This window comes from Arachis hypogaea, chromosome 18 (assembly GCF_003086295.3).
Source record: "Arachis hypogaea cultivar Tifrunner chromosome 18, arahy.Tifrunner.gnm2.J5K5, whole genome shotgun sequence".
In the NCBI taxonomy this organism is placed as follows: Eukaryota; Viridiplantae; Streptophyta; class Magnoliopsida; order Fabales; family Fabaceae; genus Arachis; species Arachis hypogaea.
In genome coordinates this window covers 111,823,468-111,850,729 of record NC_092053.1, presented here as the reverse complement: position 1 = coordinate 111,850,729, position 27,262 = coordinate 111,823,468, and the positions used below count along the sequence as shown (strand labels likewise).

Below are 27,262 nucleotides of genomic sequence, written 5' to 3'. Positions count from 1 at the left end.
GGAGACCAGAAATTGGCAAGGAAATGCTACAATGAAAGCCTAAACCTGAGAAGAAAGGGCCGAGAAGTCCACACAATAGAGTTCGGAGGTGCAAAGGCCAGAAAAGAGCTGCGACCACAGCCGGGAGGAAAAACCGAGGAGATACAGGTAGGCGAAGAAAAAGGGAAAAATACTCACATAGGAGCCAACCTAGGGGAAACCCTAAAACAAGGGTTGACTAAGCTCCTAAGAGATAACTCCGATCTCTTCGCCTGGAAGGCATCCGACATGCCTGGGATAGACCCTGAGCTCATGTCCCACAAGCTTTCGGTCTACCCGGGGTCCCAACACAAAGAAGACGCAAGCTCGGCCCAGAATGAGCCCTGATAGTAGAAAAGCAAGTACAGGCGCTCCTGGAAGCCGGTTTCATCAGAGAAGTCAAGTACCCAACATGGCTAGCAAATGTAGTGCTAGTCAAAAAACAAAATGGCAAATGGAGAATGTGTGTCGACTATACCAACTTAAATAAGGCCTGTCCCAAGGACCCTTATCCACTGCCAAGTATTGACACCCTAGTAGACTCCAGCTCGGGGTATCAATACTTGTCGTTCATGGACGCCTACTCGGGGTATAACCGAATCCCGATGTATGAGTCAGACCAAGAGAAGACGTCATTCATCACGCCCAGAGCTAACTTCTGCTACGTGGTCATGCCATTTGGATTGAAAAATGCAGGAGCCACATACCAGAGGTTGATGAATAAGGTGTTCGCCTCTCACCTTGGAAGCCTAATGGAAGTATACGTCGACGACATGCTGGTGAAAACCGAAAAAGAAGTCGACCTCTTGTCAGATTTCTCACGAGTCTTTGACACCATAAGGTTACACGGGATGAGACTAAATCCCGCAAAGTGTGCCTTCGCGGTAGAAGCAGGAAAATTTCTAGGGTTTATGCTGACACAAAGAGGGATCGAAGCAAATCCCGATAAGTGTAGAGCTATCCTGGAGATGAAAAGCCCGACTTGTTTAAGAGAGGTCCAACAACTGAATGGCCGACTTGCAGCCCTTTCTAGATTTTTGGCAGGATCAGCACTAAAATCCCTTCCACTGTTCTCCTTATTGAGAAAGGGATGTCAGTTCGAATGGACTCCTGAATGCGAGGAGGCGTTCCAGGAGTTCAAAAGATTCTTGAGCCAACCTCCTATCCTGACCCGACCTACAGCTGGAGAAGACCTCGTCCTATACTTATCTGTAGCAGACAAGGCCGTCTCATCGGCCCTGATAAGAGAAGACGAGGCCGGTCAGCACCCAGTATATTTCATCAGTAAAGTTCTACAAGGTCCTGAGCTAAGGTACCACAAACTAGAGAAGTTTGCCTACTCCTTAGTAGTAGCCTCACGAAGGCTACGACCTTACTTTCAAGCTCACACAATAAGAGTCCGCACGAACCAACCCATGAAGCAAATCCTCCAAAAGACGGATGTTGCGGGGAGAATGGTTCAATGGGCAATAGAACTCTCCGAGTTCGACTTGAAGTATGAAACTCGGACGGCGATTAAAGCCCAGTGCCTCACCGACTTCATTGCAGAATACGCAGGAGACCAAGAGGAAAAACCAACTACATGGGAACTCTATGTAGATGGATCCTCAAACAAAACAGGAAGCGGCGCAGGCATAATATTGGTGGATGAAAGAGGAACCCAGATAGAGGTTTTCCTCAAATTTGAATTCCCAGCTTCAAATAATCAGGCAGAGTATGAAGCCTTGATTGCTGGATTGAAGCTGGCGGAAGAAGTTGGTGCTACAAGGGTGATGATATATAGCGACTCGCAAGTGGTGACCTCCCAGATAAGTGGAGAGTATCAGGCAAAGGACCCAAATATGAAGAGGTACTTGGAAAAAACTCTAGAACACCTTGGGCGCTTTGCAGAAACCGATGTCAAACACATAACTCGGGATCTAAATAGCAGAGCAGACGCCCTATCCAAGTTAGCAAGTACCAAGCCAGGAGGGAATAACAGAAGCCTGATCCAGGAAACTCTCCAGGAACCCTCCGTAGTAAAAGAGAAAGACAAACAAGAGGTCCTTGAGGTAGTCGGATTAAGCCTCGGATGGATGAACCCCTTGGTCGAATACATGAAATTCGACATCCTCCCAAAAGAGGAAAAAGAGGCTAAGAAAATCCGGAGGGAAGCACAACACTACACCTTGGTGAAAAATATTCTCTACATGAGGGGGATATCAACACCATTGTTAAAGTACGTACCGACCTCAAAAACCACCGAGGTATTGGAGGAAGTCCATAGTGGGATCTGCGGAAATCATCTCGGAGCAAGGTCATTAGCCAGGAAAGTGATCCGAGCTGGGTTCTACTGGCCGACCTTGCAGAAAGATGCGACCGAATTTGTGAAAAAATGTCAACCATGCCAAATGCATGCAAATTTCCACGTGGCTCCTCCGGAGGAGCTCATCAGCATCACTTCTCCATGGCCCTTTGCGAAATGGGGAATGGATTTGTTAGGTCCTTTTCCCCAGGCGCCAGGACAAGTCAAATACCTTATCGTGGGAATAGATTACTTCACAAAATGGATAGAAGCAAAATCATTGGCCACCATCACCGCACAAAGAAGTCGGAGGTTCCTCTACAAAAATATCATCACAAGATATGGGATACCCTATTCCATTACTACAGACAATGGAACCCAGTTCACCGACTCTACCTTTAGAAGCCTAGTAGCCAGTATGAAAATCAAACACCAGTTCACCTTGGTGGAGCAGCCGCAAGCCAATGGGCAAGTCGAGGCAGCCAACAAAGTCATACTGGCAGGATTGAAGAAAAGATTACAAGATGCAAAAGGAGCCTGGGCCGAAGAGCTCCCACAAGTGCTATGGGCTTACAGGACAACCCCCCAGTCAGCCACGGGAGAAACGCCCTTCCGACTAGTCTATGGCGTAGAAGCCATGATACCTATAGAAGTCAACGAACAAAGCCCAAGAGTAATTCTCCATGACGAGATCGGAAATATACAGGGACACAAAGAGGAGCTCGACCTGCTCCCCGAAGTCCGAGAAGAAGTCCAGATAAGAGAAGCAGCGTTGAAGCAAAGGATGACTATAAGGTACAACAAAAAAGTCATTCGAAGAGCATTCGCCCCGAACGACTTGGTCTTGATCAGAAACGACATTGGAGTCAACAAATCAGGGGAAGGAAAACTCGCTGCAAATTGGAAGGGACCATACAAAGTCAATGAAGTCTTAGGAAAAGGTTATTATAAAGTAACCGACCTGAACGGAACCGAGTTACCAAGGTCGTGGCATGCTTGTAATATGAAAAGGTACTACAGTTAAAAGCGAACTCTACTCCCTGATGTACTCTTTTCCCAACTTCATGATTTTTTCCCAAAAATCAAAGGGTTTTTTCTGGAGAAGGGTTTTTAACGAGGCATCATAGTAGAGGCTAAGGGAAATAGATTGTCAAAAACTCTTAGTAGCAATAAGGTACCTCCCCAATTAATAAAGATCTTTTTCATCTTACAAATATCTCTTATAAATTCCTTCTTTGTTTTCTCTTTCTTTCGACGAAACGCGCCGACTTAAGCTCGACAAAACGTGAAAATCCCATGAACCGACCTAGATGGTCGTCAGGATAAAACGACGAGGTACAAGTCGGTGTAAAAGAGGTTACAGAGGTTGATCATGATAAACTCGGAAACATTCCGACTCATAAGTCGAGATAGGAAACCGAGTAAAATAAAAATGACTCACAAAAGTAGCCTAAGTCATAAAAACTCAATAAAACAAAATTGAGTACGAGGAATAAACAAAAGAGATCGAAAAAAACCCAGGAAAAAGTTAGAAAACTATCCTAAAAATCCTTAAAACAAAAAGGTTCAGAAAAACAGACAAGCCAAAGAAAAGATTTTTCAGAAAAGATCAAGGGGGTTTGAAAAATCACTATCAAAAAGCATGCACGAAATAAGGTAACTTAAACCCTTACCCAAAAAAGGGTATTTATTATTAACATTAAACCCTTACCCAAGAAGGGGTATTTATTTTTAACTTAAACCCTTATTAAAAAAGGGTATTTTAAATATTTTGTTTACGGCCTTATAAGGCCAGAAGCAAATTGTTCAAACACCACCAAACACAAATAAAAGTTTAAAAAAGGGGGGACCCACAGGCCGGGCTCCCAAATAGCCAACAAATTACTTTTTCGAAAGAGGAGTAGACGGATCACCACCACCAAAGTCAGGAAGAGCGCCACCAGGACCAGGGAGAGAGGCATCCATTGGAGACGAAGAGGAAGTCGGAGGAACTGCTGAAGAACTCGGAGCGTCCTTTGAGTGAGGAGGGGACTCAATGATCCTCTGCCCCCGAGTCTTCAATTCTGACTCGGAAACGATCATGGGAGCATGGGGATCAACTATGGCACCGTCAAGGACAACTTTGTCAGGATCCAAAGGAGAAAGATCCAAGTCAGGAACAATGACTCCAACTTGCTCCTTAAAGATCCTCCAAGCCTCCTCGGCAGCCTCGGAAATAGAGTCCTCCAACTCGGTATATGCCTTCCGAGAATTCAGCAAATCATTCTTCACAGACACAAGGTCTTCAAATAAACTTTGGTAGCTGTCCTGCGCTGTTTTCCTCAAGCCCACCTCCATGTTGCATTGGGCTTGCAACTTTCTCTCCCTCTCCCGAAGGCCATCTCTCTCCTCCCTCAGCTTGGCGACCTCCTCCTTCAACCCCCTCTCATGCTCTTGATATACAAGAAGCCTTCCTTCCAGCTCCTCAACCTTCGAGGTTGAACCCAAAGAGCTGAGAGGAGCCTTCTCAAAAATATCTAAGAGTTTACCACAAACAACCGCCGCCCTGAGACTCTCCTCAACCAAAGTGGTAAGGTGATTCCGAACAGATATATCATCCATCCTCATATGAGCATGGGGGTAGATGTACTTTCGGACGAATGCAAGGGCATCCGCCTTAACCTCACCCTCAAAAGAAGAGCCAGACTCTAAAGTCTTGCGCTTCCTCCTCTCGGGCTCAGGAGAAGGTCGAGCGAAGGGAGCTGAAGAAGAAATCACAATGGGCTGGGAAGGAGTCCCAACGTTCCGAGAAGGAGGAGGAGAGATAACCGCCCTGGAGCCACCAGTCCTGGCTCGAGACCTTGCTTTGGCCTCCTGAACTCTCTGGTAAGATTCCGGAGCATTCTTCTTCGCCATCTCTACAAAGACAAGAAGTAACTAAGAGTCAAACAAGTCGGTACAAGAAATCACAAGTCGGAAGTAAATTAGAAAAACAAAAGCTACCTAGTTGCGCTTGGATAAAAGTCGGAGACCCTTGGAGGAATTTCTTAGTGTCCAGGTATGGGGCCCTCCCCCACACTTCTCGGAGGAACCCCACAACGGCCGCCTCCACTTCGTCTAGGTCATCCAGACCATATTTCTCATAGGGGGAGGCCTCCAACCAGTACAGGGGAAAGCGAGGAGAAGAAGTATCATCCAGAAAAAAGGGGTGGTGACCCTCTACGGCTTGCACTTTGAAAAAATAATTCTTAAAGTCATGGAAGGATTCGTCAAAAAGGGTGAAAACTCTCTGGCCCTGTATGGCTCGGAAAGACACCCACTGTTGCTTATTATTTAGCCCACTAAAGGGTTTGATCATATGAAAAAGATAGAAAAAAATCTTCAAAGAGGTCGGGAACTCCAAAGCCTGGCTAATAAGTTGATAAATTTTCAAAAAACCCCAAGAGTTGGGGTGAAGTTGAGTAGGGGCAACTCGGCAGTGATACAAAACAGACATCTCAAAATTTGAAAAAGGAAGAAAAACACCCAAACGGGTGATCATACACTCATACATAAAGAAAAAATGAGGGGCTGCTTCATTGGCCCTCCCGAAGCAAACCCGGTCTTCTGGACCCGGGACTACCAACTCATACTTTGGCTCGTCCTCCTCGGAAGTACAAATTCTATGGCGAGTACGAAGGTGGGTGATAAACTCAGTATCGACCGAAGGTTCCTCCCCTAGGACCGTGACATCAACCCACTGAGAAAGAACATCTACGGAAGCCATTTTCTTTTCTTAAAAAAGGTGACAAAAACCTACAAGGGAAAAAGAAAAGGAAAATCAAAAAACACGGTCTCTAAAGGGAGGGAATACAGAACTAAATGGAAGTCTACAAACCAACCTATCTATCTACAAAATAAAGGCATGCAAAATAGAAAAGAATGTTACAGAAGGAGAAAAAACTAACCTTTATCTGAAAATGAGGGTTGGAGGAAGTAAAAGCCTTCGAACACAAGAGTGCAGCACGAACAGATGAAGAGGAAATTTGAAAAATTGCAGAAACGAAACAAGGAAAGAGAGGGAATGTATTTATAAGTACGTTAGGGGCACAATGGTAAAAACGGGGCAGTCATTAATAAAGGCGCACCGTTACCAAGACCATCAATCCCTACGCACATCCCTAACGGACGCGACGCTTGATTAGACGTAACTGTCAGAACCAAAAGGTCACGAAAAGTCACGTCGGTTTTAGACCATCACGTCGGTCCCCCAACAAGTCGGCTACAACCCCGAGTGGAATACTCGAACCCAAATCTTAAAAAATTGGGCTCGAGTAGGGGCACTGTTCATACCCTGACCCAATGATAAGGCCCAGGTCTAAATAAAAGGCCCAATCAAAAAGGATGAGCCCCGCATTTCACCCACCTTCCTCCCAGGAAGTCGGTTCCTACCACGACTTACTCTAAAGAAGTCGGGGACGAGAGTTAGCTGGCAGATAAACACTCGTTTGAATGAGTAACTGCCCCTAGAATCTCTCTAACCACTTCTAGGAGCCATATCTTAACCTCCCTAAGATAAAGGAACGGTTAACACCCTAAAAAAGTGGCACTACTTTAACGGTGGTTATTGGTTCACCACTATAAGTACACTGACATCCCTCAGGTATCTCTAGGCCCCAATACTCTCTAGACCTGTTTTGCTCCCTTTGCTGACTTTGGCATCGGAGTGTCTTTGCAGGTACCACCCCCCTCACCTCTCACGAACAGGTCAGACGGAGCCCGTGGATTGTCAATCCATCTACAGGCCTCCTTTCTCATACGTTTGGGCCAACCAATACCGTCCAGCCCATTAATCTCCGGTTACCCATCGTAACACCAGTAAAAATCATATAAAAAACAAATTTTGGTTTGTTGCAGCACAGAAATATTTAAGCATAGTACAAAAATTCACATATATGGGACAAAAATCATAATCATTTACAAACCAGAATCATCGAACAATATTAATTGGTCATAGAACAACTCAACTAACGAAAACTAATATCATCATAAATAACTAGAATTTAGAACAAAAGAACAAAAATATATACAAATAGCACAAAAAAATTGAACATAGAACAACAATACAAGTAATCGAATCTAATACCCTAATAGATCACATTAATTTGTCAGAATTATTAAAAAGTCATTTGTACTTCTTTGATTACGTTCAATGCTGAAGAAACATCCAATTTTCACAATAATTTAACTCATCTAAACTATGATTTTCCATTATCATTGAAGATTTGCATATTTAATGAAAACTCAAATACGATTTCACAAGAATTGCATTATAGATTGAAAAAATTCTAAATAGAATGCATCAAAAATGCAGCACAATACAGTGGAAAATAAATAAAAAAGGAAGAACGAGGTGTCGAGAGTAAGCCGTTATTCGTTAAAAGAAAGAGAATAAACGTAATAAGAGAGAGTGGCACATGAGTAAGTTTTTATTTTTAACAATTTAGTTGGTAAAAAGACTTGGACGTCTAGCATTTTTAAAATGATAAACATAAAACCAAAATAAAAATCTAATGCTTTTGCTAAAAAAAATTGACTCAAATCTTATACTTGAATTTGAAATGATCATTTGTCTCATGTAATATGCACAATATTTACTGCCAATTTATAATTATCACCCTCTTGATTAAAATTAAATTGTATTAATATATCAAATGTAACAAAAAATTGATATATTTGGAAAGATAAGAGACTCGAACCCGCAACCTCTTAATTGAGTATGGAAAGTCTATGCCATTTAGTGGATAAAAGGATATTTACAACATCCAAAATGTTAGATGTATACAAATAATCAACCAAATTAATCACTATGTATTTATGTCTAAATACATATTTTTTATGATATTTTAAATATATATTTTTTTATTTTCACATATATTCTATATAAATAATTTGATAACTAATTTTTGTTGCACATGTACCATGATTTTACAATTTCCCAAGGGCATAAACATTTCCCAAGATATTGTTTTTCCACAGATTCCGCCATCAAAATCTTCTACAAATTTTGTATTATGCACTGAATTTGTCTAACTTCTATTGACAACCAAATTTGGTTACAAATACAAGAAATTTCATCAAAATGAAACAATTATTACCCTATATATGCCAATCGTTTAGTTTACTAGAAAATTCTCATTAAATAATCAGATGAAAAAGGAGGAAAAAAAATTGTGCTGATATCAGAAGCACCTCACCTTCATTCACCTATCTCCATGGATGCCTTATACGGAGCCCATATGAAAAAGGGAGTGAAAACACAGGAAAAAAAGGTTACTAGTCAACCCAAGCAGCTCAAAAAGAATTTCTAATCTCGAAACAAGGGAAAGCTTATATATGTTACAAAATTTCAAGCGCCAGCCTTTGGTTTTGGCTTTTGTTTCTTGGCATCCAATGATGACAACCCCTTGCCTAATCCAACAGGGGCTTCTGGCTTAGGCAGTGACTGGTCTTTCTTGCCATCCAGTGCATCGGTTGAAGGAACATCATTTGTTTCATTTGCTCCCTCTGCGTTACCGCTTGCCCCGCTATCCGGGGTCATGCCTGAATTTATAATGTTCATAAGTTGGGTAAGGGGTGGCATGGCTTGCACTGGCACACCATGTGGTCGTAATAGCAAACCCTTTGCTGCAGCCTTCTTCCTGACTTCTGCAGCTGCACGCGCAGCCCTTTCATCGATTCCCCTTCCTCTTGGGAGACCCTCACCCATTACTGCAGCATTTAGGGACTTGTTGGCAGAGGCACCTGAACTTCCAGATCCTCCAGCAACAGCAGCAGCTTGGAATGCATGTAGCAAATCAGGGTGCGCCTGTCATTATAATCCCGATTGTCAGGAGAAAAAAAAAAAGCAATGCATTTTGTCTTGAAGAGATAAAAGTTCTATGATATGAATCCACAACATTAAACTCAAATTTATAAGTAACAGAAGGAAAAGCCAACGAAATGGAAGAGATGAGTGTAACCTTTTCGACAAGGTTGTTCCCTCATTACTAAACAACCAAAATGCATGCTACTCAAGGTTGGTTGCAAAAAGTCTATGCTATATAGAAAGAACACGTGGTACCTTTAAGATATCAAGAGCTTTCTGAGCTGAAGCTGCATTCAGAGCTTGACCCTTCTGCTTTTGGGCATTTGTCTGTCAGAATAAGTCACAAGTGAATCATAAAGAGAATGAAGTGATACTTGAGATTTGAGAAACAAATTCTTTAGGTAAGAACTACGAGTAAAGTGATATTATACGGAAATATAAAAGTTCTCAGCCAATTGGAGAACAAATATTTTGTACCTGAAGTTCACGCATCTTGAATGTGTTCATCCAGTTTTGTGAGTCACGCGTCCTTGAATCGTCTTCACCAAGTTGTTTGACAAGTATATCGTATGTTCTCTTCTCATGCTGTAAACCAAATGCGCAAATCAGTTAACCACCTACTGTTACCAACAGAAACCAACTTTGAGGCTATACATACCTGGTGAGAAAGCTTGAAAGCACCCATACAATTAAATGCAATGGCAAGAGCATGATAACAAACTGCAGTTTGAATATGTTCTTCACCAAGAAGCCTCTCATTTTTCTTCAATGCTTCTTGCAGATATCGAAGAGCTGTGTTCATCTTTCCTATGTCCTGATACATCATTGCAACATTGATAAAAGTAGCTGCAACATCTGGATGATCTGGCCCTGATGACAAACTTAATAACAGCAAGGCTCGGGACATATGGCGGAGAGCAAGTTCTGTCTGGTTAAGTCCATGATAGAAGAGAGCCATATTACCATAACTGCAACAACAATCACCGATCAAAAATGTCCTAGATCGTGTTTTATAATACATATATTCGTGTTTGGAAAATGAGAGCACACCTTGAACCAACATGAGAAGATATTTAAGGTTTTAAGATCCAACTAACATTTATTTAATCTTGATGCACTGTAATTGTCCAAGATTTTTACATAGATACCCAACCTTGTATCTCCATGTAATTAAAAGTGTTCCTATATTGCCATATTAACAAAACAATGAACAAACTGTCCAATAATGTGCGATATACCACCCCCCCTCCCCCCCCCCCCCCCCAAAAAAAATACACATGACCAAACACTCCTAAAATAAAATAAAAAATAATAATAATAAAAAAAAAACGATCCAGCATTAGGAAGTTATCAATATCCTACTAGGCACGACCAGCAACATGGATATTATATATATCTAAAGTAAGCACATTTGTGTTTATATCTTTCTTGATCACCTCATGCAGAGTCTTCTTAGGTTTACCTTTGCACCTAACCATGGGTTTATCCCCCATCCGATCTACCCTTTTGGCCAAATGCTCTATTACTCTTCTCCTCTCATGTTCAAACCTCCTAAAATGAGATTTCACCATCTTTTCCACAATAAGAAATGCTCTAATTTTTTTCCTCTCTTGACCTGATTTCTTATTATGTCCATAACAGTATAACCACTTACTCAGAAACATCCTCATCTCACACTAAGCTTAAGCTCATGCTCCCCATTTACCACCTAGCACTCCATTCCATACAATATAACTTGTCTAATGAAATTAACCGTTTATTGTATATGAAGCCTGAATCACTCCTCCACTTTGAGCAACCCACTTAAATCCTATGGTTTACATCATTCTCTATTTCTCCATTATTTTGAATAACATAACCAAAATATTTAAATCTCTTAAATTTCCCTCTTCCTTACTAAACTTACACTCCATATACTTTTGTCTTATTGCGATTTATGCGTAAACCATGTATTTCCAAAACATGTCAGATCCAACTTCTCATCTAAATCTTCCTTTGATTTACCTAAATGGACAATATCATCGGGCAAAAACACACCAAACTCACATAAAAGAGGAGGGTTGTGAATCCCAATCACATGGAAACTATAGAGCAAAATACATGAACACCTATAATAAAAAGATAACTGTCTCGTCCTCTTCTGTACATTCTCTTTAATTGAAGTCTTTTTCTATATAAAAATAAAAAATATTTTAATTATAATAAATGGTCAAATATATGAAATAAAAACAAGGTGAACAATTTTAACCATTACAATTTTTTTTGTTGTGGGGAACGGGAGAGAGAAAGGGGGGGGGGTTGGCAGTTTAGACGCTTGTCTTTTAACTTTCAATTTTTGAAATGTAAAAGGGTTTGTTTTTGGGGGGGGGGGGGATTCTTTTGGTAATTTCAATTAGTTAAATAATGTAAAAATACAAGGACAGAAAAAATACAGAAATAGTAAAACATTATACTGATTATTGATTAACCAAAAAGATTGAGAGCAGGGAATACCTGTGTGCAGTATCGGGATGATCCAAACCAAGACAACGTTCATTTATTATTAGTTCTTTATGCTGTTGCATTATAGCCCCAGCCATGTCTCCAGCATGATATAAAACCATGGCAAGATACCTGAAATTCAATAATTTAATTGAGAAAATTCACTAGATGTATGTGCTTCAACAAAAATTTGAACCTATAAATGGAAGATCCAAAGTTTGCTATAAGTCTTAAACTTTACAAGGCATCAACAACAAAAAATAACGTGTTGGGCAATCTTACAATACAACATGTGAGAAATATGGAAAAGGCGCAAAAGAAGGGTTTAAAGAAGGGTTTAAAGCTATAACTAATATCCAAAGACAGGGAGAGCAGTGTGTTAGGAAAGAATTGACAGTGTGTGGGAAATATAAACGTTGAGGGAAGAATGATAGAGGTAAGTAATTTCTGAACGAGATTTTGCGAGAGACGTAACAGATCTCTCGAAGAAACTGTGCCTGTTTTTCTTCTATCCGATTTTGAGTTTTATCTTATCACATAATGGCTTCCTAGGCATTGATTCTTCAGTCCTCACTGATATCAGTTACTACTTACTAGAGGAGTTCTTGGAGGAAATTAAGTATAATATTACACTTTATTATCAGATTCATTTCAACATGAGAATAATTATATGTCCATATCTCAGTTTACCCTTGCAAGAAATGAAGAATTGAAGATTGTGGTTATTATCTCAAATATACCTTTGCAAGAACTGCCATTAAAATAAAGAATTTTTAAGAACATGCAAACCCACTAGAAATAAATAGACATACCGACAGCAGTTGGCAACCACACGATGCATAGGGCCAGTAACCTGCAGTGCATTTAAGGAAATTTCTTTTATGCACAAAATAATTCCGAGAGGAGTCAAAAAAAGAAAATGGAAATTTCATGCCTGTTGTAGAATTGAGAATGCCTCTGAAAATGATGTGTAGGCTTCACTGAGCATGCCCTGCATCAGAGGAAAAATCAAACAACAGTTCATTTTTGTTGGAAAAAACTCAGCCTCGGGGCTCTTTTATGGTGCATTGGGGCAGGGTGGGGGGGAGAGGGAGGAGGGACCAATATATTGAAGTAAAACTAAATTATTTTACAGTAACAAACATGCCCAAAGATTTAAAGCTTAATCATGAGGATACAAGCTAAAGAAGAAAGCTATCTATTAAAAATATCTGGGTTTATGGGACCACTGGTTTTGATTGGATTAACACTAATTACACGTTCTAAAATTTGCAAAATGTGTGGTTTGGAATGTTCCACAGTGAGATCTCTGTGAATTAGTCGAGTTGGATATCTGTAACAAATTGAGGATTAACCCTATAAACCCACATCAGTTTCTACTCACGTAATTTCAGAGGTTTTGGATCATGTAAAGAAGCAAAGATTTTGAAGAAATCCAGGGCTTTTGTAGTGCCTTTGTGTATTAGGTTGGAAGGTACTCCAGGGTTTCAATGATGCTTTTTTCTATCGATTTTATTTGGGACGGATTATCCTTTGTGGATTTCTTTTGGTGCTCAGCACATTGTCTTTTAAATGGGCACTTAGCTGATATTCACAGGGATTCGCATGAACTGCTACATAGTTAAACTTTTTAGATCTTCGTTATATTCTTGGTATCTATGTGAGGATGGCTTATCCTCTTCTGTAAATTCCATCCTTATAGCAACTTCACCCAACAAATAAATTACACCTTCAGCTTAATAAAAGCTATAAGCCTGTAACTTCCTACAAACTACAAAAAATCCCTCAATTGTTAGCTCGCTCCTATGGCTCAAAAGGCATTTATTATATATATTATACAAAGAACGTTAGATACCTCAGCTAATTGAAGCTTTCCTGTTTCTACTAGTTCTTTGGCTTCAGAACAGGTGGGAACTGAATGCTTGACCACTGGACAGAGATCCAAGACATCTGATGTTTGGAAAGGCGTTGCAGAATTAAGATCATATTTACGAGCTGCAACAGATATACCAACCTGAAAACCAAGTATTATTAAGACATGCTGACGCATACTCAAGTAGCAAGTATATAAGCATTAAGATAGAATGGCAAAATGTGACAGTACAGTTCTATTAATTCAACCAATTTATATATATATGACAGCAACAGCAAGCATGCACAGCAGAACTTCAGCAAATACAGAAAGACCGAAATAACTTCACCAAAATATGAAAATAATGTATGTAATAGGAAATCTAATACTATTTTCAGAAAAAATGAAGGAAAAGATATCCTAACATATCATATGCTTCTTTTCGTTAAAGCAGCATCACCAAAGAAGCACAGCTTGAAAGCAAAGATTAAAACAGAAACGAATTCTTCAAAAGCTTCATGGTGTTAGAAGTATTGAAAGATCAGAAATGAATATTCAGCATAAGTTATGTACGGCACTGACAAATTCACCTCTGAATTGAATGAACCATAACTAATTGTACATTTACCTTCTGACAGAAATTACGTAGAACAGAAATTTTCTTTACGCGTGACCTTGCATCCTCTGGCAACTCAAACTGCAACAAATTGAGTTGAAATTACAGTTCAAGTAACAGATATATAGATGTAATGATATGATAAGAAGTAAAGAAACACAGATGTCCTTGTACGCCGCTAAAGAAGAGAGCATATTGATTATATATAGGGTTATAACGGAATGCAGACCTATTATGCAAACACCACATAGAAAACCAATAATAATCCAATGTCATGGTTAACAACTAAATTTTTCGTTAAAAAATAATTGGTACCTCATATTTGACCATTGCGAATTCTCGAATTTCTGACCATAAGGCTTCAGAGCTCATATTCATGTATAAAGGTTGACTCTTCCTCAAAGATGTCCTGCCTTTCCATCGTGCTTGCCCTTTCTTTCCTGTAGATCGATGCCCAGCATGTTCCTGTAAATATAAAATTAAAAGTTAGAAATTAATCCACCAAAAACTTTGTAGTGTATAAGATTTGACAGGAATTTACAGTGATTTGTACATCATATGAAGACAAAAGCAGAGTTCACAAATTAATTAAAGTAATCATGGCTCAAGGAACAGCAAGTTAGGAAAGTTTAGCTCCAGTTATCTTAAAAAGTGAACCATTCTGGACTTGCCTTCTTGGGAGTTTTGGACTGTGCACCATTAGAAGTAACTTTTCCACCGGATGCTTGACAATTTCCAAATAGGCAGTTCAAGAAATGAGATACAGCCAATGCAAGATCATGATCCTCTGTTTCTCTCAACAATTCCTGCGATTAGTACATGATTAGAAGAAATGAAAAAGTCATGAAATCTCGGAAGCAAAATGTTTAATATCATTTGATTATCAGTGAATCTGAATTAGGTGAAATGATTTCTAAAATACAGCTTAATGCGAGCAATATGACCAACATATTACATATTAGTATCAAATAAAGTCTATCACATTTCTCGTGGACTGGAATTCATGAAACAAAATCAAGGGTCATCTGCAGACCCTTATAAGAAAAATGATATAACTTAGGACAGGCCAACCCTGACATCTAAAAAGTAGTAGTAGAACAAATAAGGGTACAATTGGTTTATGAAAAACATTTACTACTTTTTGCCACTTATTTTCAATTTCATATTTTCCGATTTTAGAAAATGTTCTATAAAAATATATTCTGTTCAGATATAGAAAAAAGTGAAGATATTTGGTTTCAATTTTCAAGATGCAGTAGTTGAATCATAATTGTGTGCGACACAACAGCAAAGCGCACTAGTTGTAAGCACATTAGGCTGGGTTTAACTTGCAGCAAACAAATTTAATTCTCTTATTATATTGGAGAGTCAGAGCAAGCAGCATTGAATTTTTTGGGAAAAGAAAATGACTGAACTAATCTATGAGTAAACGAATACAGGAGCCTTGCAAAGAAAAAAGTGAATTAATTCGTGTTTCATGGCATTTACCAACAAACCATTACATACGCTCCGGAATATTTCAAAAGAAACACTGAATATATCAAATCCGAATTTTTGAAACTTACATATTTAGAAAACATTCTTTATAATATTGTTTTCTTCCACATCTATCCAAAGTATATTTTCACCTTTCTGTAGATCATTAGTATATTTCTAGACTAGTTTCTCTTCATTCAGGAAAATGACTCATTTGACTGAATGAAAATAGAAAATAATGAAACCAAACAGTCGCCAACATTTTCTGACTCAAATTGTGTTGAATTAGGAAGCACTTTGGAACTATGAATAATTTTTGGCAACCCTAGCTATGAAGCAGTCACAACCTATACAGATTCACAGTACATCTAGATATAGTCGAGACCAGAACCCCCCCGGGGGCGGGGGTTACTAATTCAAAATCAGACTGTTCAGTTCAAACATGAATTGCAAGATCAATGACTGTTCCCAACTTATTAAAATCAAAACCGAAAGTAGAAAAAAACAGGTACCAAAATGCTGAAGCTCAAAATTGTTTTTTTACCTTGATAACATGCTTTGCAGATCTCACAACAATTTCATTATTACAAAGATCCCATAGATGAGGCAGATGTTTAGTACCTCCAGCCACCTTTCACGAAAAAAAGTAACATATGAATTATCAAATGACAAATTAAACATCTATCAGGAAAACCACAAAAAAGAAATGGCACTTGATCCATAGGATCAACTAAACTTTTAGAGCAATATTGACCAAGCTTACTTTGCCAATATAGCGAACATTAATTCCATGAGCATGGAGTGCTTCGGTTAATGTCTGGCCATCCATAGGTGAAACTTCAAGTGTGCATAGATCTTGTACAAACTTAGGAAGCACAACATCAGTAAGATATAGACTAACTTTCCTCACATTATCCTCATCAGCTGCTATTTCCTGAAGAATACGAACAAATACACATAAATAAAGTAAATGCTACAGGATATCAATAAAATTCTCACATGGAAAGAACATCCAGGCTACATGGAGATAAATGGGCACAGATAAACAAGAGGAGATCTGAAAAAAGACCTCAGGTTCCCCAGCCAATTTGAATTCAGTGAAGACGTTAGGATTAAAAACAATTTCCTCGCGACAATCTGAAGCTTCATCAGATGCCGAAACAAGCTCTTTGGCATCCCCCGTTTTCTCTTCCTTAGTCACTGTTTTCTCTTCCTTTGTTATGTCCTGCAGAAACAATCAAAGCAAATAACCACAGTTGATACATGCTTTATTGGAGGAGCATAATCAGCATGAAAATATCATTAATCCCCACAAACCTTAGAGTAACTAATGAAATCATTTGACATGATACTGAGTTGCAATAACAGAATATTGTTATCACCAATGTTTCAGAATGTTCAACTGGTCAACCAATCATATATATAAAACATGACCAGTTTTCTACAAATGCAAGGTCAAAGGGATCATATTGTCAAGATAACCATTTTTTATTAAAAATGAAAATGAAGTAAACAAGAAGCATCAAATTAATGCTTATGGTTTTCCATTCCAGCATTAAGCCTTTCTGCTAGAAACATAATTCAATGGTCAATTAAATACTCAAGTTGTCATGTATATTAATTATACTTTAGTTCCACAGAAGCTAAAAATAAAAACTGTAGGCCACCATGCAGTAGTGTTCAAACAAGTGCAGAAATCACAAAATGATATGCTCACTAGATGAAGTTGAAACAAGTAGCTTCTTTTCGAAAGAGTTGAAAATGATTAATTCACAAGGTCATAATGGATAAGATACCTTAAAAACAAAATACATTGCATATCAGACAATTAAAGAATACAGAAAAGAAGAGCCAATATTTCCTTAAATGCAGGAAGGGATGAAGAAACAAACAAAGTTAAGGATGATTATTTACAGTACAATACTTACCGCTTTGTCAGCTTCAGCAGCATTTTCAGAATCTGCAGCCATGTTAGAAGCCTCTTGAGAAGTTGTCTCCTTAGATTTTGATGTCTCCACTGCTTGGGCCTATTGACACAGAGTGTTCTGTCAAACTGTGTATTCATAACAAATCCTGAAGTGGTGTTGTCAGAATATTTCGCTTACCTGGCAATAGGCAGTAATTAATTCTGGTCTCAAGATACAAAATCGAGAACCAGGTCCAGTATAGTTTGCATCCCGAGGAGTCACCCTCAACAAATCAAGAAGATAATGCCTGATTTGGTTACAGAATTTACAAAATGAGATCAGAATCAGGGTAAGAACGTTGTGCAATAGACAATAGATAACATAAATGCGAGTTGTGAACATGTGATCAATTAAACTAGAACACTATAATCAATAATTTAATGTCAGAATTCAATAACACTTTTAAACAATAAATCTCATTCAAATAAATATATCCACAATATTCAAACCAAAATCTTCACTGTGGTACGAAAGCACCCCTATACTATAATGCATATACAATTACGCAGAAAGGAGGTAATCAACAGTGTACAGACTGTAAAATAACAATAACTCGAGCAACTACCGGTCATCGCCACCAACAATTCCCTTGCATTCCACAGGCGCAGCTAATTTGAAAGCATTTCCAGATCCATCAAGGACCGAATGTTCCTTCAAATGAAGGCGTTTGGCTGCATCTGCAACCTAATATAAGAAAAGCTAAGTTACAAGAGGTGGTACAGAAGGAAAAATAGTATATGGTTACAATTTATAGATAAAAGTATAGTATAATACAAGTTAAAGCTGTTATTTTCGGCTTAAACAAATATTCTTACAATAAGTATTACCCCGGAGTAGGAGGCATGGTCACTCACATGGTTCTAGACAGTAACACTTAAAACTTAAAGTTGACAGCCTCGTTAAATTAAATTAAAGTTCCACCTTCCTTACCTTAGAATGAAATTCTTCATTCCAGCAAATTTTCTTTCCATTGTCAACAGAGCCATACAAGAGAGAGTCTGACTTGTCCCCTTGAAGAATGCCTGGTAAAACACTCTGCAGCACAATATATAATTTCACAATCACAACACAATTTAAATTATGAACAATGATTTATCTATTTCAAATTAAAAGGACAAAGAAGCTGACTTCAAGTCCAAAATCCATCAAATATCTCTGGAAAAGTTGAACAATTTAACGAGTTCACTTAATTAGGTGTGTATTGGCCATTCTTTTAAGAAAATAAAAGACAGTATTATTTGAGAAATTGAAGCATATAGATTATATCAGGAACTCCAAAAACATTTATCAATTTATTCTTAAACCAATCCACTATTTCACCTACGAGGGTAACACATTCAGCTTAGAAGTATTCTAACCTTCATATTGGTTTCTCAATACTAATAGCAGTCATATTGAGATGTTACAAACATCTATGCTACAACAGGTAACAAGACGTCACTGATGCAATGGAGCATGGGGACTTTAAAAAAAAATACAGAAGAAACTGAACATAAATTCATATATCCATATATTCAATATAAATTAATGTCTTGTCATGCTTATAACCTCTGACAATTCATCATAATTTCAAAGAACGGATAAAGTTATCAATAGGCCAGTTTGTGCTTCACTACACACCTGAGCAACCACTCTATGGCCCCTGTAGTCAATTATAGCCATAGCAAGATTATACAGCCCAGGGACATCAGCTTCCTGGTAAGCCTTGGTCCCTTTCAAATCATTGTTTGCAGAAGCATATGTTGCCTGTTCGCTCTCAGCCAACTGAGTTTCAGTTGAACCATCGGCAGTGATTTCTGTGCCATTAACAAGTTCTTCTGAAACTGAACCATCATCTTTCCCCCCATTGGGAACCTGACGACTTTCTCCAAGAGGTGGATTATAAGACGATTTATCAGAACTTTGCACAGTGCCACATGCTTTCAAACTAGCATCTACATGTTTCTTTGACAGCTTCTCAAGGTCAGCATCAACAGCAAAACTGAAGAATATGTTGTTGTGCACATACCTATTAATAAAAATAACCTTGATTAGCTGAATATTTTCCAAGTTCCAGGTACAAAGCAACCTATTCTGTGGAGAAAGGTGCAACATGAGAGATAATAAAAAGTCATACAAACTACAACACCAAGATTCTGGACAATGCAGGAGAAACCAAGATACTTAGGAAATGAAGTATATCTGTAGCAAATAGCTCAAGCTTCAGAACAGTTATAGAACACTAACATGTGAAAGCATTCTGGATCGGTTGGGTTTATTGGGGGAATGCAGCCACTGATCACTCCAACAGCACCATTGATGGCTGCATCAACAAAGTCTGATGTCACTTTATAAAGTGCCCGATCCCGTAATATCCTGCAGTAATGGGAAAATCATCCAAGAAACAAGGATAACGGATGATTATGTCATTCTCAACATAAAACATGCAGAACTCTAAAGGTTTCAATTTATGAATTTGAAAATAATGGTACCTCTCCTGTGGAGTTGTATGAGGAAATTCTCTACAAGATTGCAATTCCTCATTCCAGTCTCTTTGCATACCAATTGGCTCACTGCCATACAAAAGAGTCAAGGCATTCTCAGCTCTAGCTGCGTCACGTCTGTGATCTGAAAGCAAAGAAAATGACATTGCAAATATATCAAGCCGGCATCAGAATTTTTATTCACACCTGAGTCAATACAAGAGATGTCTAAACAAAAGGAAATAAAAAGAAAATACATTAAGATATCTTCCATAAATTTCTAGAAGAGAAGAAAAGAGGTATCGCTCAAGATGCAAATAAGCTTAATAAGTTCCTGTCATTCTGAAGATGAATCCAATTTATATACAGAAACACAATTAGCATCAATTATTATTACAATAACTCAAAGCATGCTGATTTTCTCAATCATCCTTCATTATCACTTAAGTTTCGAATCCATAATGAATTACAGAGATTGACCATCAGAGGCTACCAGAATAGGATAAAAAATTGATTCCTTTTGCTGTTCCGATTTAATTTAATGACTGAAATGTTGCAAAGATCTATGTGTCAGACTACTGAAGTATGTACTGAAAAGCAGTTGCGTCGTATTGAGAAAAATAATAACGGTTTGCGAATGAATGCCCTAACAAGTAACAACACTGTTTAAAGGCTCAAAGTGGAAGTTTTATTATTTTAGAAAAAGAAGTAAAAGTTTTATGTATGTTTTGAATGCATCAATAACTTCATTTTCTTTTTCCTTTTTGGCTTCCATATAGAGCGGCCAGGGCACCCATTAGCAAAACCTGATATAATAGAAGAGTCGTTCAATCACATCCGTTTTCTTGGATGACTATTCATGCGATAGTTATTTTTTCTTACATGGTATTACATAATTGGATCCACAGGTAACACTACTTCGTGCATCAAAATTAAATTCATAACAAGGGACAAACAAAGATCTCTAAAGTGAGAAAATTGGTAAAATGTAAAGTGAAGGGTCACCATTGGATTTGTAACTTCCATCATATGTGAGTTTCACTATCTTATTTTAAGAATGATTAACTCCTCACTTCCCACTTTACTAATCTCCTCACTTTAGAAGAGTTTGATCCAATAAAAAGTGGCTTCTATGATGCCTAGTAATATGGTGCCTATGGTGCCAAAGATCGCACTTTTTTACTATTTTAAGTTGAGAAAGGCTAGAGGGCCATCATAATTTACTGTTTTTTGCCACCAGTTAGTCATCAACGTTTAAAAGTGTGGGCTAAAAGTATGTTGTTGAATTACTAGACTAAAAGAATTGAGTTGATGGCTAAAAGTAATGGCCAAAAACAATAAATTCTAATAGCCTTTGAGCATTTCTCTTTTACGTATATGCAACACTTTTGAATTTGATCATACTTTTTTTTATATTTGTTCTTTCTTTTTCTTTTTTTCAAAATTCATTATTTGGTTCTGCTTCCAAAATTTCAGAACAATAATTTTTAAATAACTGCTCAATTTCATTAGTTAATGATTTAAATTTTCTTCTATTTTTTCTTTATCCTTTTTATAACATGTATGCATTAATATTTCTTTAAGTAAACAAACTATGGTATTTAGTTGAGAATCAAGTGTATGGTTACAATATAGAAATTACTATTATGATGACAATCTTTTTAAGTTCCACAAGAAAAATAGTTTCTTTAAGGGTCTTGAGTTCATTAAATAAAACATATTGTATAAAATCATTTTGTATTGATTTTAAAAATTCTATGTCATTAGAACTAACATTAGGTAAAATCATAATTTTTTGATTAATTATTTGAGATAACTTGATAATTTCTTCTTTAAACTTTTGAAGCCTAATAGGTGATATGGTAATGTTATTTCTTATCATTTTTGCTACACTTTTCAAGTAATAGCCACCATAGGCACCATAATAATAGCATCATAGATTCCAAGTCTTCAAAATTTCCACGGGCACTTATTCTTGGTCTTCATAACATATCAAAAAATGTCCATACATTCATAGAGAAAAATATCAAGGGATATTATATCCCACAACTTGCTAAAGACCTTGCTTGCATCTCAAAATGCATGAAAACCAACTAGCCAACAGGACCCAGTTTTAGATGTGATAAAATAAAGACTCTTCACTTAACAATTTTCTCTCCAAACCAACAGATGGGGGAGAATATATCAACTATCACTAAAGAAGAGGGATGACTATTACAACCATAGAAAGAATTGAAAAGATAATACTGATAAAACAAATAGCTAGAGCAAGCGCTTACCAGGAACGGGATACGGCCCAAGCCACGAATTAGGCGGCAACAAAGATTGCACATTTTCAAAAGGATGGGCAGCAGCTCTACCGTCCAATATTTCCCGGAAAGCTTTAAAAAAATAAAAATAAAATGGTTATCAGTTTAGCTTGCCAAAACAAATTAGAGAAACTTTAAGTACACTTTACTACCTTTCTTGAACTTGGAACTAATCTTCTGTAAGAGTACGACAAGAGTTGTTGCTTCAAAAGTGGCCTTACTTGGCCTTGGATCAAGAGAGTTTGCTGAGCTTGAATTGACATAGAAAAGTTTTGTACTCCCAGTAATACAAAATTTATTACCCTCAAGAGTTACCACATCTAAGTAAATCAAATCTCCGACAAGCCTGCGCATAGCAAAACAGCCATTTTAAAAAGCATATAAAATAAGGTGCATGCTATGGTGCCTATGCTATAGTGGCAATGGTGTCTTAAAAGTGTTGCTAAAATTAAAATAACGCTTTTTTAAAATTTAACAACGCATTTTATTTTAAAAAATAAAAAAAAATGCTACCAAAATGTAAAAAAGTGTGACTTCATTTTAACACCACTTCACCATTGCTACCATAATCATAGGCACCATAGACTCCACCATAAAAAATGAGGAAATGAAATGATATTTTGTTGAGAAAAAGCCTATGAAATGATATTAATGAGGAGGATGTTTCTCAAGGTACCTTCTATAGCTCGGAGGGGGGTTAAAGGATGAAAATACTATGCTCTCTACGCATTTAATATCTTTCAATGGGGATGATAGCAAATTCCCCAATGAACCAGAGACATCCTCCATATAACCAAGTCCATCTAGCTCAGGAACCTCAGGTTTCGAAGTATCTAGATACATATGAAGATGCAAAACAGTGTAACTGAATAGGACACAAATTAAACAAACTAATATACCAAATATTACAAAGGGCAAGAGAACTCTCTTACCTCCTGAATTTGCAACTTTATTTTGTGCTATATCATTCTGTAGGGTAAGTGATGTGGATAGTGAAGCATGGACATTAGAAAGCGAAAGCAGCTCTCTAGTTCGGTGAACATGAGCCCTTATAGATCTATCATCATATATCGCTGTAAAGACAAAGTGTTATAGTGCAATGCAATTAAGTCTAAGTATATAATTGCTCCAAGAGTGGAAGTTCGTTGATATACCAGGAACCATTTCCAAGGTGCAATCTCCAGTGGTAATATCAGCTACCTCAGAAATTTCGTTATAATCTTCGAGGTGGTGGGTGGACCCGTCCTTTGTGTGCAGCAGCAAGTCATAGCATGTAATAAAACATGTTTCTGAAGCATCAAGAAGGAACTGTCTAATATCCATAACAGAATCACCTGGATTCAACTGTAAATCAATCGAACTACTTAGACGAAACCTGTTATGGTTATAATAAAATAGAATTGCACCATATAAAAAAAATAAAAAGATAGACTTGCAAAGCTGTAAACTTCATACAATAAATCTTAAAAGTTAAATGATCCGAAAGCAGACTCTTAACTTTTATGCTGACAAGAACCAATTGAGATAATTAGATTAGATCTCGAACAAGATAAATGTTTTGTGAACTCATTTTGTCTTGTATAATAAGCCGACAGACACTCATCTACCCTTAGATCAGGTGTCAAGCCCAACTCATTGGACCCAACACACCACATCCAATAGCAAGAGGTGTGTGCTAGCTCAATGTACTGGACAAAATGAGTACAAACAACACATCTCTTGCACTCAGTAAGACATAATAACAAATAATAGCTTATTGATGAAGCCAACTTACCTGAAGCTCAAGCTTCTCTCCAGTTTGTGCTTTGACTGTAACAGGGTAAAGGTGAAGATCACCTGCACTATCAGGTCAGAAGGATATTAGTTATGAAGTGATCACCAAAAACTAACTGCAGAAAATGTTTCAAATCATGTAAAACACAAAATATTAGAAACAAAGTAATCACCAAATAACTGGGGAAATAAACTCTAGGATCACATAGACATTGCAATCGTGTCTTGTCTAATATAATTATATGAACACAAGAAGAAAGTTTGCAAAAGCCAGATAATTTGACCTTAAATTTTAAACAATAGCTAGAGGGAGAAATAGTACCAGGGGAGTGATTGAAGAGAATAAGAAAAAAGTACAGGATATACCCAAAAGCGGGGAAGTGGAACCAGGAACCAAAAACAAGAAAAGAGAACAATGAAAAGAAAATCAAAGTTGAAAACAGACAGCTACATAAAAGGCATCAGGATGAATTTTAGAACCTAATTTAGTTTGTGGGAAAGGGGCTATTTTAGTCTTACAGGAAAGGGGCTACTATGGTAGCTCTCACAACAAAAATAGTGAGGAAAGAGTGAGTCTTGGCCACTATGCTATACTATGCCGCTATTGACAAACATGAGCTGTAGTTGAAGGAAGAAACATACCACATAAAATGTTAAGGTATATCTATTTTGTAATTAAATACCAACCATATTAACGAAAATGACGCCGCATGTATTTTGGAATACTCAGGTTATGCTTGGAAATATTTTTGGTAGTAAAATTGTGAGTAAAGCATTATATGGAGGTAAAAGGGCCCAGCTATCTTGATGCTAAAATGGGGGGAAAATTTATTTTATGATCCTCGAGTCTTTTATCAGCAAGCATCTTACGGTTTTGCTGATCGAACACCGGAATTTAACATTTTCCAGTTATCCATATGCTTGATTAACTAAATTATAAGGAAAGTAGCTACAAAATAGTCACATTGATTACTGTTTCCTTTTGCTAATGTTAACAGCTTAACGCTGAGGCGCACACTTTTTGGCGCCTCCTACCCTTCAATGCCTTACCATATAAGCCTCCACAAATGAGTTTGCAGTCTTTAATACGAAACATTTCAAAAGTACATCTTTAACTAGGTTCACCTTGCTTTAGTTCGCTTCCATCATTTTCTGCATCATTTTCCTTCACCTCAGGATTGGCATTAGTTGAATCACTGGCAGCAGGAACTTCAGCAGCATCAGCTTTTGCAGATTCTGAAGGACCTTCCACATTATTCTTTGCAGGAACATCAGACTGGGCCGACGGTTCAGCATGATTGGAAGAACTGGAAGCATTATGCGACCCTTTCCTGCCCCTCGTCTTGTTCGATTTTCCAGCCATTTTTTTCTCCCTGTAATGAAATCTAAACAACCATGTCACTAAACCAAGAACCAGTAGAGTAAAGCACATGCAGGGTTATGCTTGGCACATAAACATGTAAATAACCATGACCCAGCTCGAAAATAAAAACATTCAAGGCTTCTCGAGCACCATTTCTAAAGTTCATGAAAAGTCCTATATATACCATTCAAAGCTTCAATGAAATAATAAAGAAAGAAACACAGCGAAATTCAACCAATGCCAGCATCTATCACACAATTCAACAAGTCAACCTTGAGCTCAAGGGCCCAAATATAAAATCAAAAAAAGTTGGGGCATGGACTCAGTAAAAGAAACTGAAATGAACAAAACTGAAACATAGCGCACTCTCATGATTGCTGAGTCCCACAAAAACATACACGAAGTTATCAAACCTTTTTCAAGAAAGAACAGTTGAGGATTTCATTGCCTCTAAAATTCTTAAAGAGCACAAATTGTAAAGCTATATTACCAAAGCTTGAAGCAATTGCAGGTGAGGATTGGATTAGATAAGAAGGAGAAACATCAAGAAGAAGAAGTAAAGGTTGTTTTAAGTTTTAATTTTGAAGCTATTGCTGTCAGAGAAGAGGTTGAGTTGAGGTTGAAATTTTGGAGTCCAGAGGTGTACAGAAGCAGTGGCTGAGAGGCGGCTGTCCGAGAAATAGATATGACAGACAGACACTACTATGCGAGAAAAGGGGGTAAATGTAATAATGATGAACTCTCCAATCATTTGTAACCCATATCTGTTTGGGCTTGGGCCATGTGGCCTTCTCTATTATGTTTTCTTTCAGGTTACCCAAACTATCCAGTCCAAAAGAAATTCATAGCTGATGAATATGGTGTGTTTGGTAACACAAAAGAAAAAAGCACGTTAGAGCTTCTAAGCTTCACTTTTTTGTTTGGCTAATTCTGTTCTCTACAAACGCAGAAGTGATTTGTTCATAAAATCACGTTTACAAGAACCAATAATTTTTAATTTCTCCGTTCCACTAACGTGTTTTTAGTCAATACCTTCAATATTTATTTTTCTTTTACCAACTTTATTCTTTATACATGTTATTGTATTATTTATAAAATTTTTATTATTCCTCTCTGAACTCTTTTTTTTATTATTTATTATTTATATTTTTTATTAATTTTTTATTTGACATTATATTGTGTATTATATTTATTATTATTTTTTTATAATAGAATTTATTGATCTCATTAGATAAAATAAATTAAATAAAAAAATTAACCATAAATAATAATAATAGTTAAAAATTATAATGTACTAAAAAAGAGTACTAAAAATATTAAAAATATACTATATAAAAAACATATGAGAAAAAAGTATAAAAAAAAATTAAACATGTATAAAAAAATAATATTATAATTTAATGTCATGTCCTTTTAAATAATTATCTATCTAAAAGTGATTTTAACTAATATTATCCAAATAATATTTATTTTATCAAAATTAATTTTAGTAAAGAGTTACCAAACATAAATCATGTTGACACAAACTTACTTCTATCCAAAATTAATTCTATAAAATCACTTTTATTTAAACTATAGTTTAGCCAACCACAATCCAAACACACATGTAGTGTAAATGTATTGTGATGACCAAAGAAAAAATATTCATAGCCAAAATAAAATAATATCTAAAATAGTTTCTGAAATTTTCAACACAAACCAAATTAATATGTTATCTTTATAAATAGTTAAATTGGTCTCTTTGAAATTAAATTTGGGAAATCTTCGTCTGTCATTAACCCAAAGTAACATTAATACGTTACTACATATACCATTAAGTGTCAATGCCATATCAG

At 37.2% G+C, this 27,262-nt stretch overlaps 1 protein-coding gene across 2 annotated transcripts; it reads right to left on the bottom strand.

Annotated features, from left to right (window-relative positions):
* Positions 1-8,325: 8,325 nt before the first annotated feature.
* On the bottom strand, positions 8,326-26,163 carry LOC112771308 (clustered mitochondria protein). Of its 2 annotated transcripts, none has more exons than XM_025816004.2 (29): positions 25,918-26,163; positions 25,190-25,437; positions 24,066-24,127; positions 23,446-23,635; positions 23,224-23,364; positions 22,968-23,124; positions 22,444-22,637; positions 22,262-22,363; positions 19,992-20,127; positions 19,747-19,875; positions 19,141-19,528; positions 18,451-18,555; positions 18,086-18,204; positions 17,659-17,767; positions 17,482-17,580; positions 16,623-16,778; positions 16,317-16,487; positions 16,098-16,184; positions 14,749-14,883; positions 14,393-14,542; positions 14,090-14,158; positions 13,465-13,623; positions 12,544-12,600; positions 12,422-12,462; positions 11,622-11,741; positions 9,787-10,096; positions 9,606-9,713; positions 9,384-9,455; positions 8,326-9,128 (listed from the first exon to the last, which is right to left on the bottom strand). In XM_025816004.2, the coding sequence occupies exons 2-29, from the start codon at positions 25,425-25,427 to the stop codon at positions 8,670-8,672; spliced, it is 4,263 nt and encodes a 1,420-aa protein (XP_025671789.1). In that variant the 5' UTR covers positions 25,428-25,437; positions 25,918-26,163; the 3' UTR covers positions 8,326-8,669. The 2 variants fall into 2 exon arrangements, with proteins under 2 accessions (XP_025671789.1, XP_025671791.1); XM_025816006.3 differs by having other exon boundaries at positions 25,190-25,449; positions 25,918-26,148.
* Positions 26,164-27,262: the final 1,099 nt, after the last annotated feature.

Excerpts from the sequence above, each read along its gene's own strand:
- LOC112771308 (XM_025816004.2), bottom strand. The coding sequence starts at position 25,427 with ATGGCTGGAAAATCGAACAAGACGAGGGGCAGGAAAGGGTCGCATAAT. Across the intron at positions 23,636-24,065 it reads GAGAGAAGCTTGAGCTTCAG|TTGAATCCAGGTGATTCTGT; the intron begins GTAAGTTGGCTT and ends ATTGATTTACAG. Across the intron at positions 16,488-16,622 it reads AATTGGCTGGGGAACCTGAG|GAAATAGCAGCTGATGAGGA; the intron begins GTCTTTTTTCAG and ends CGTATTCTTCAG.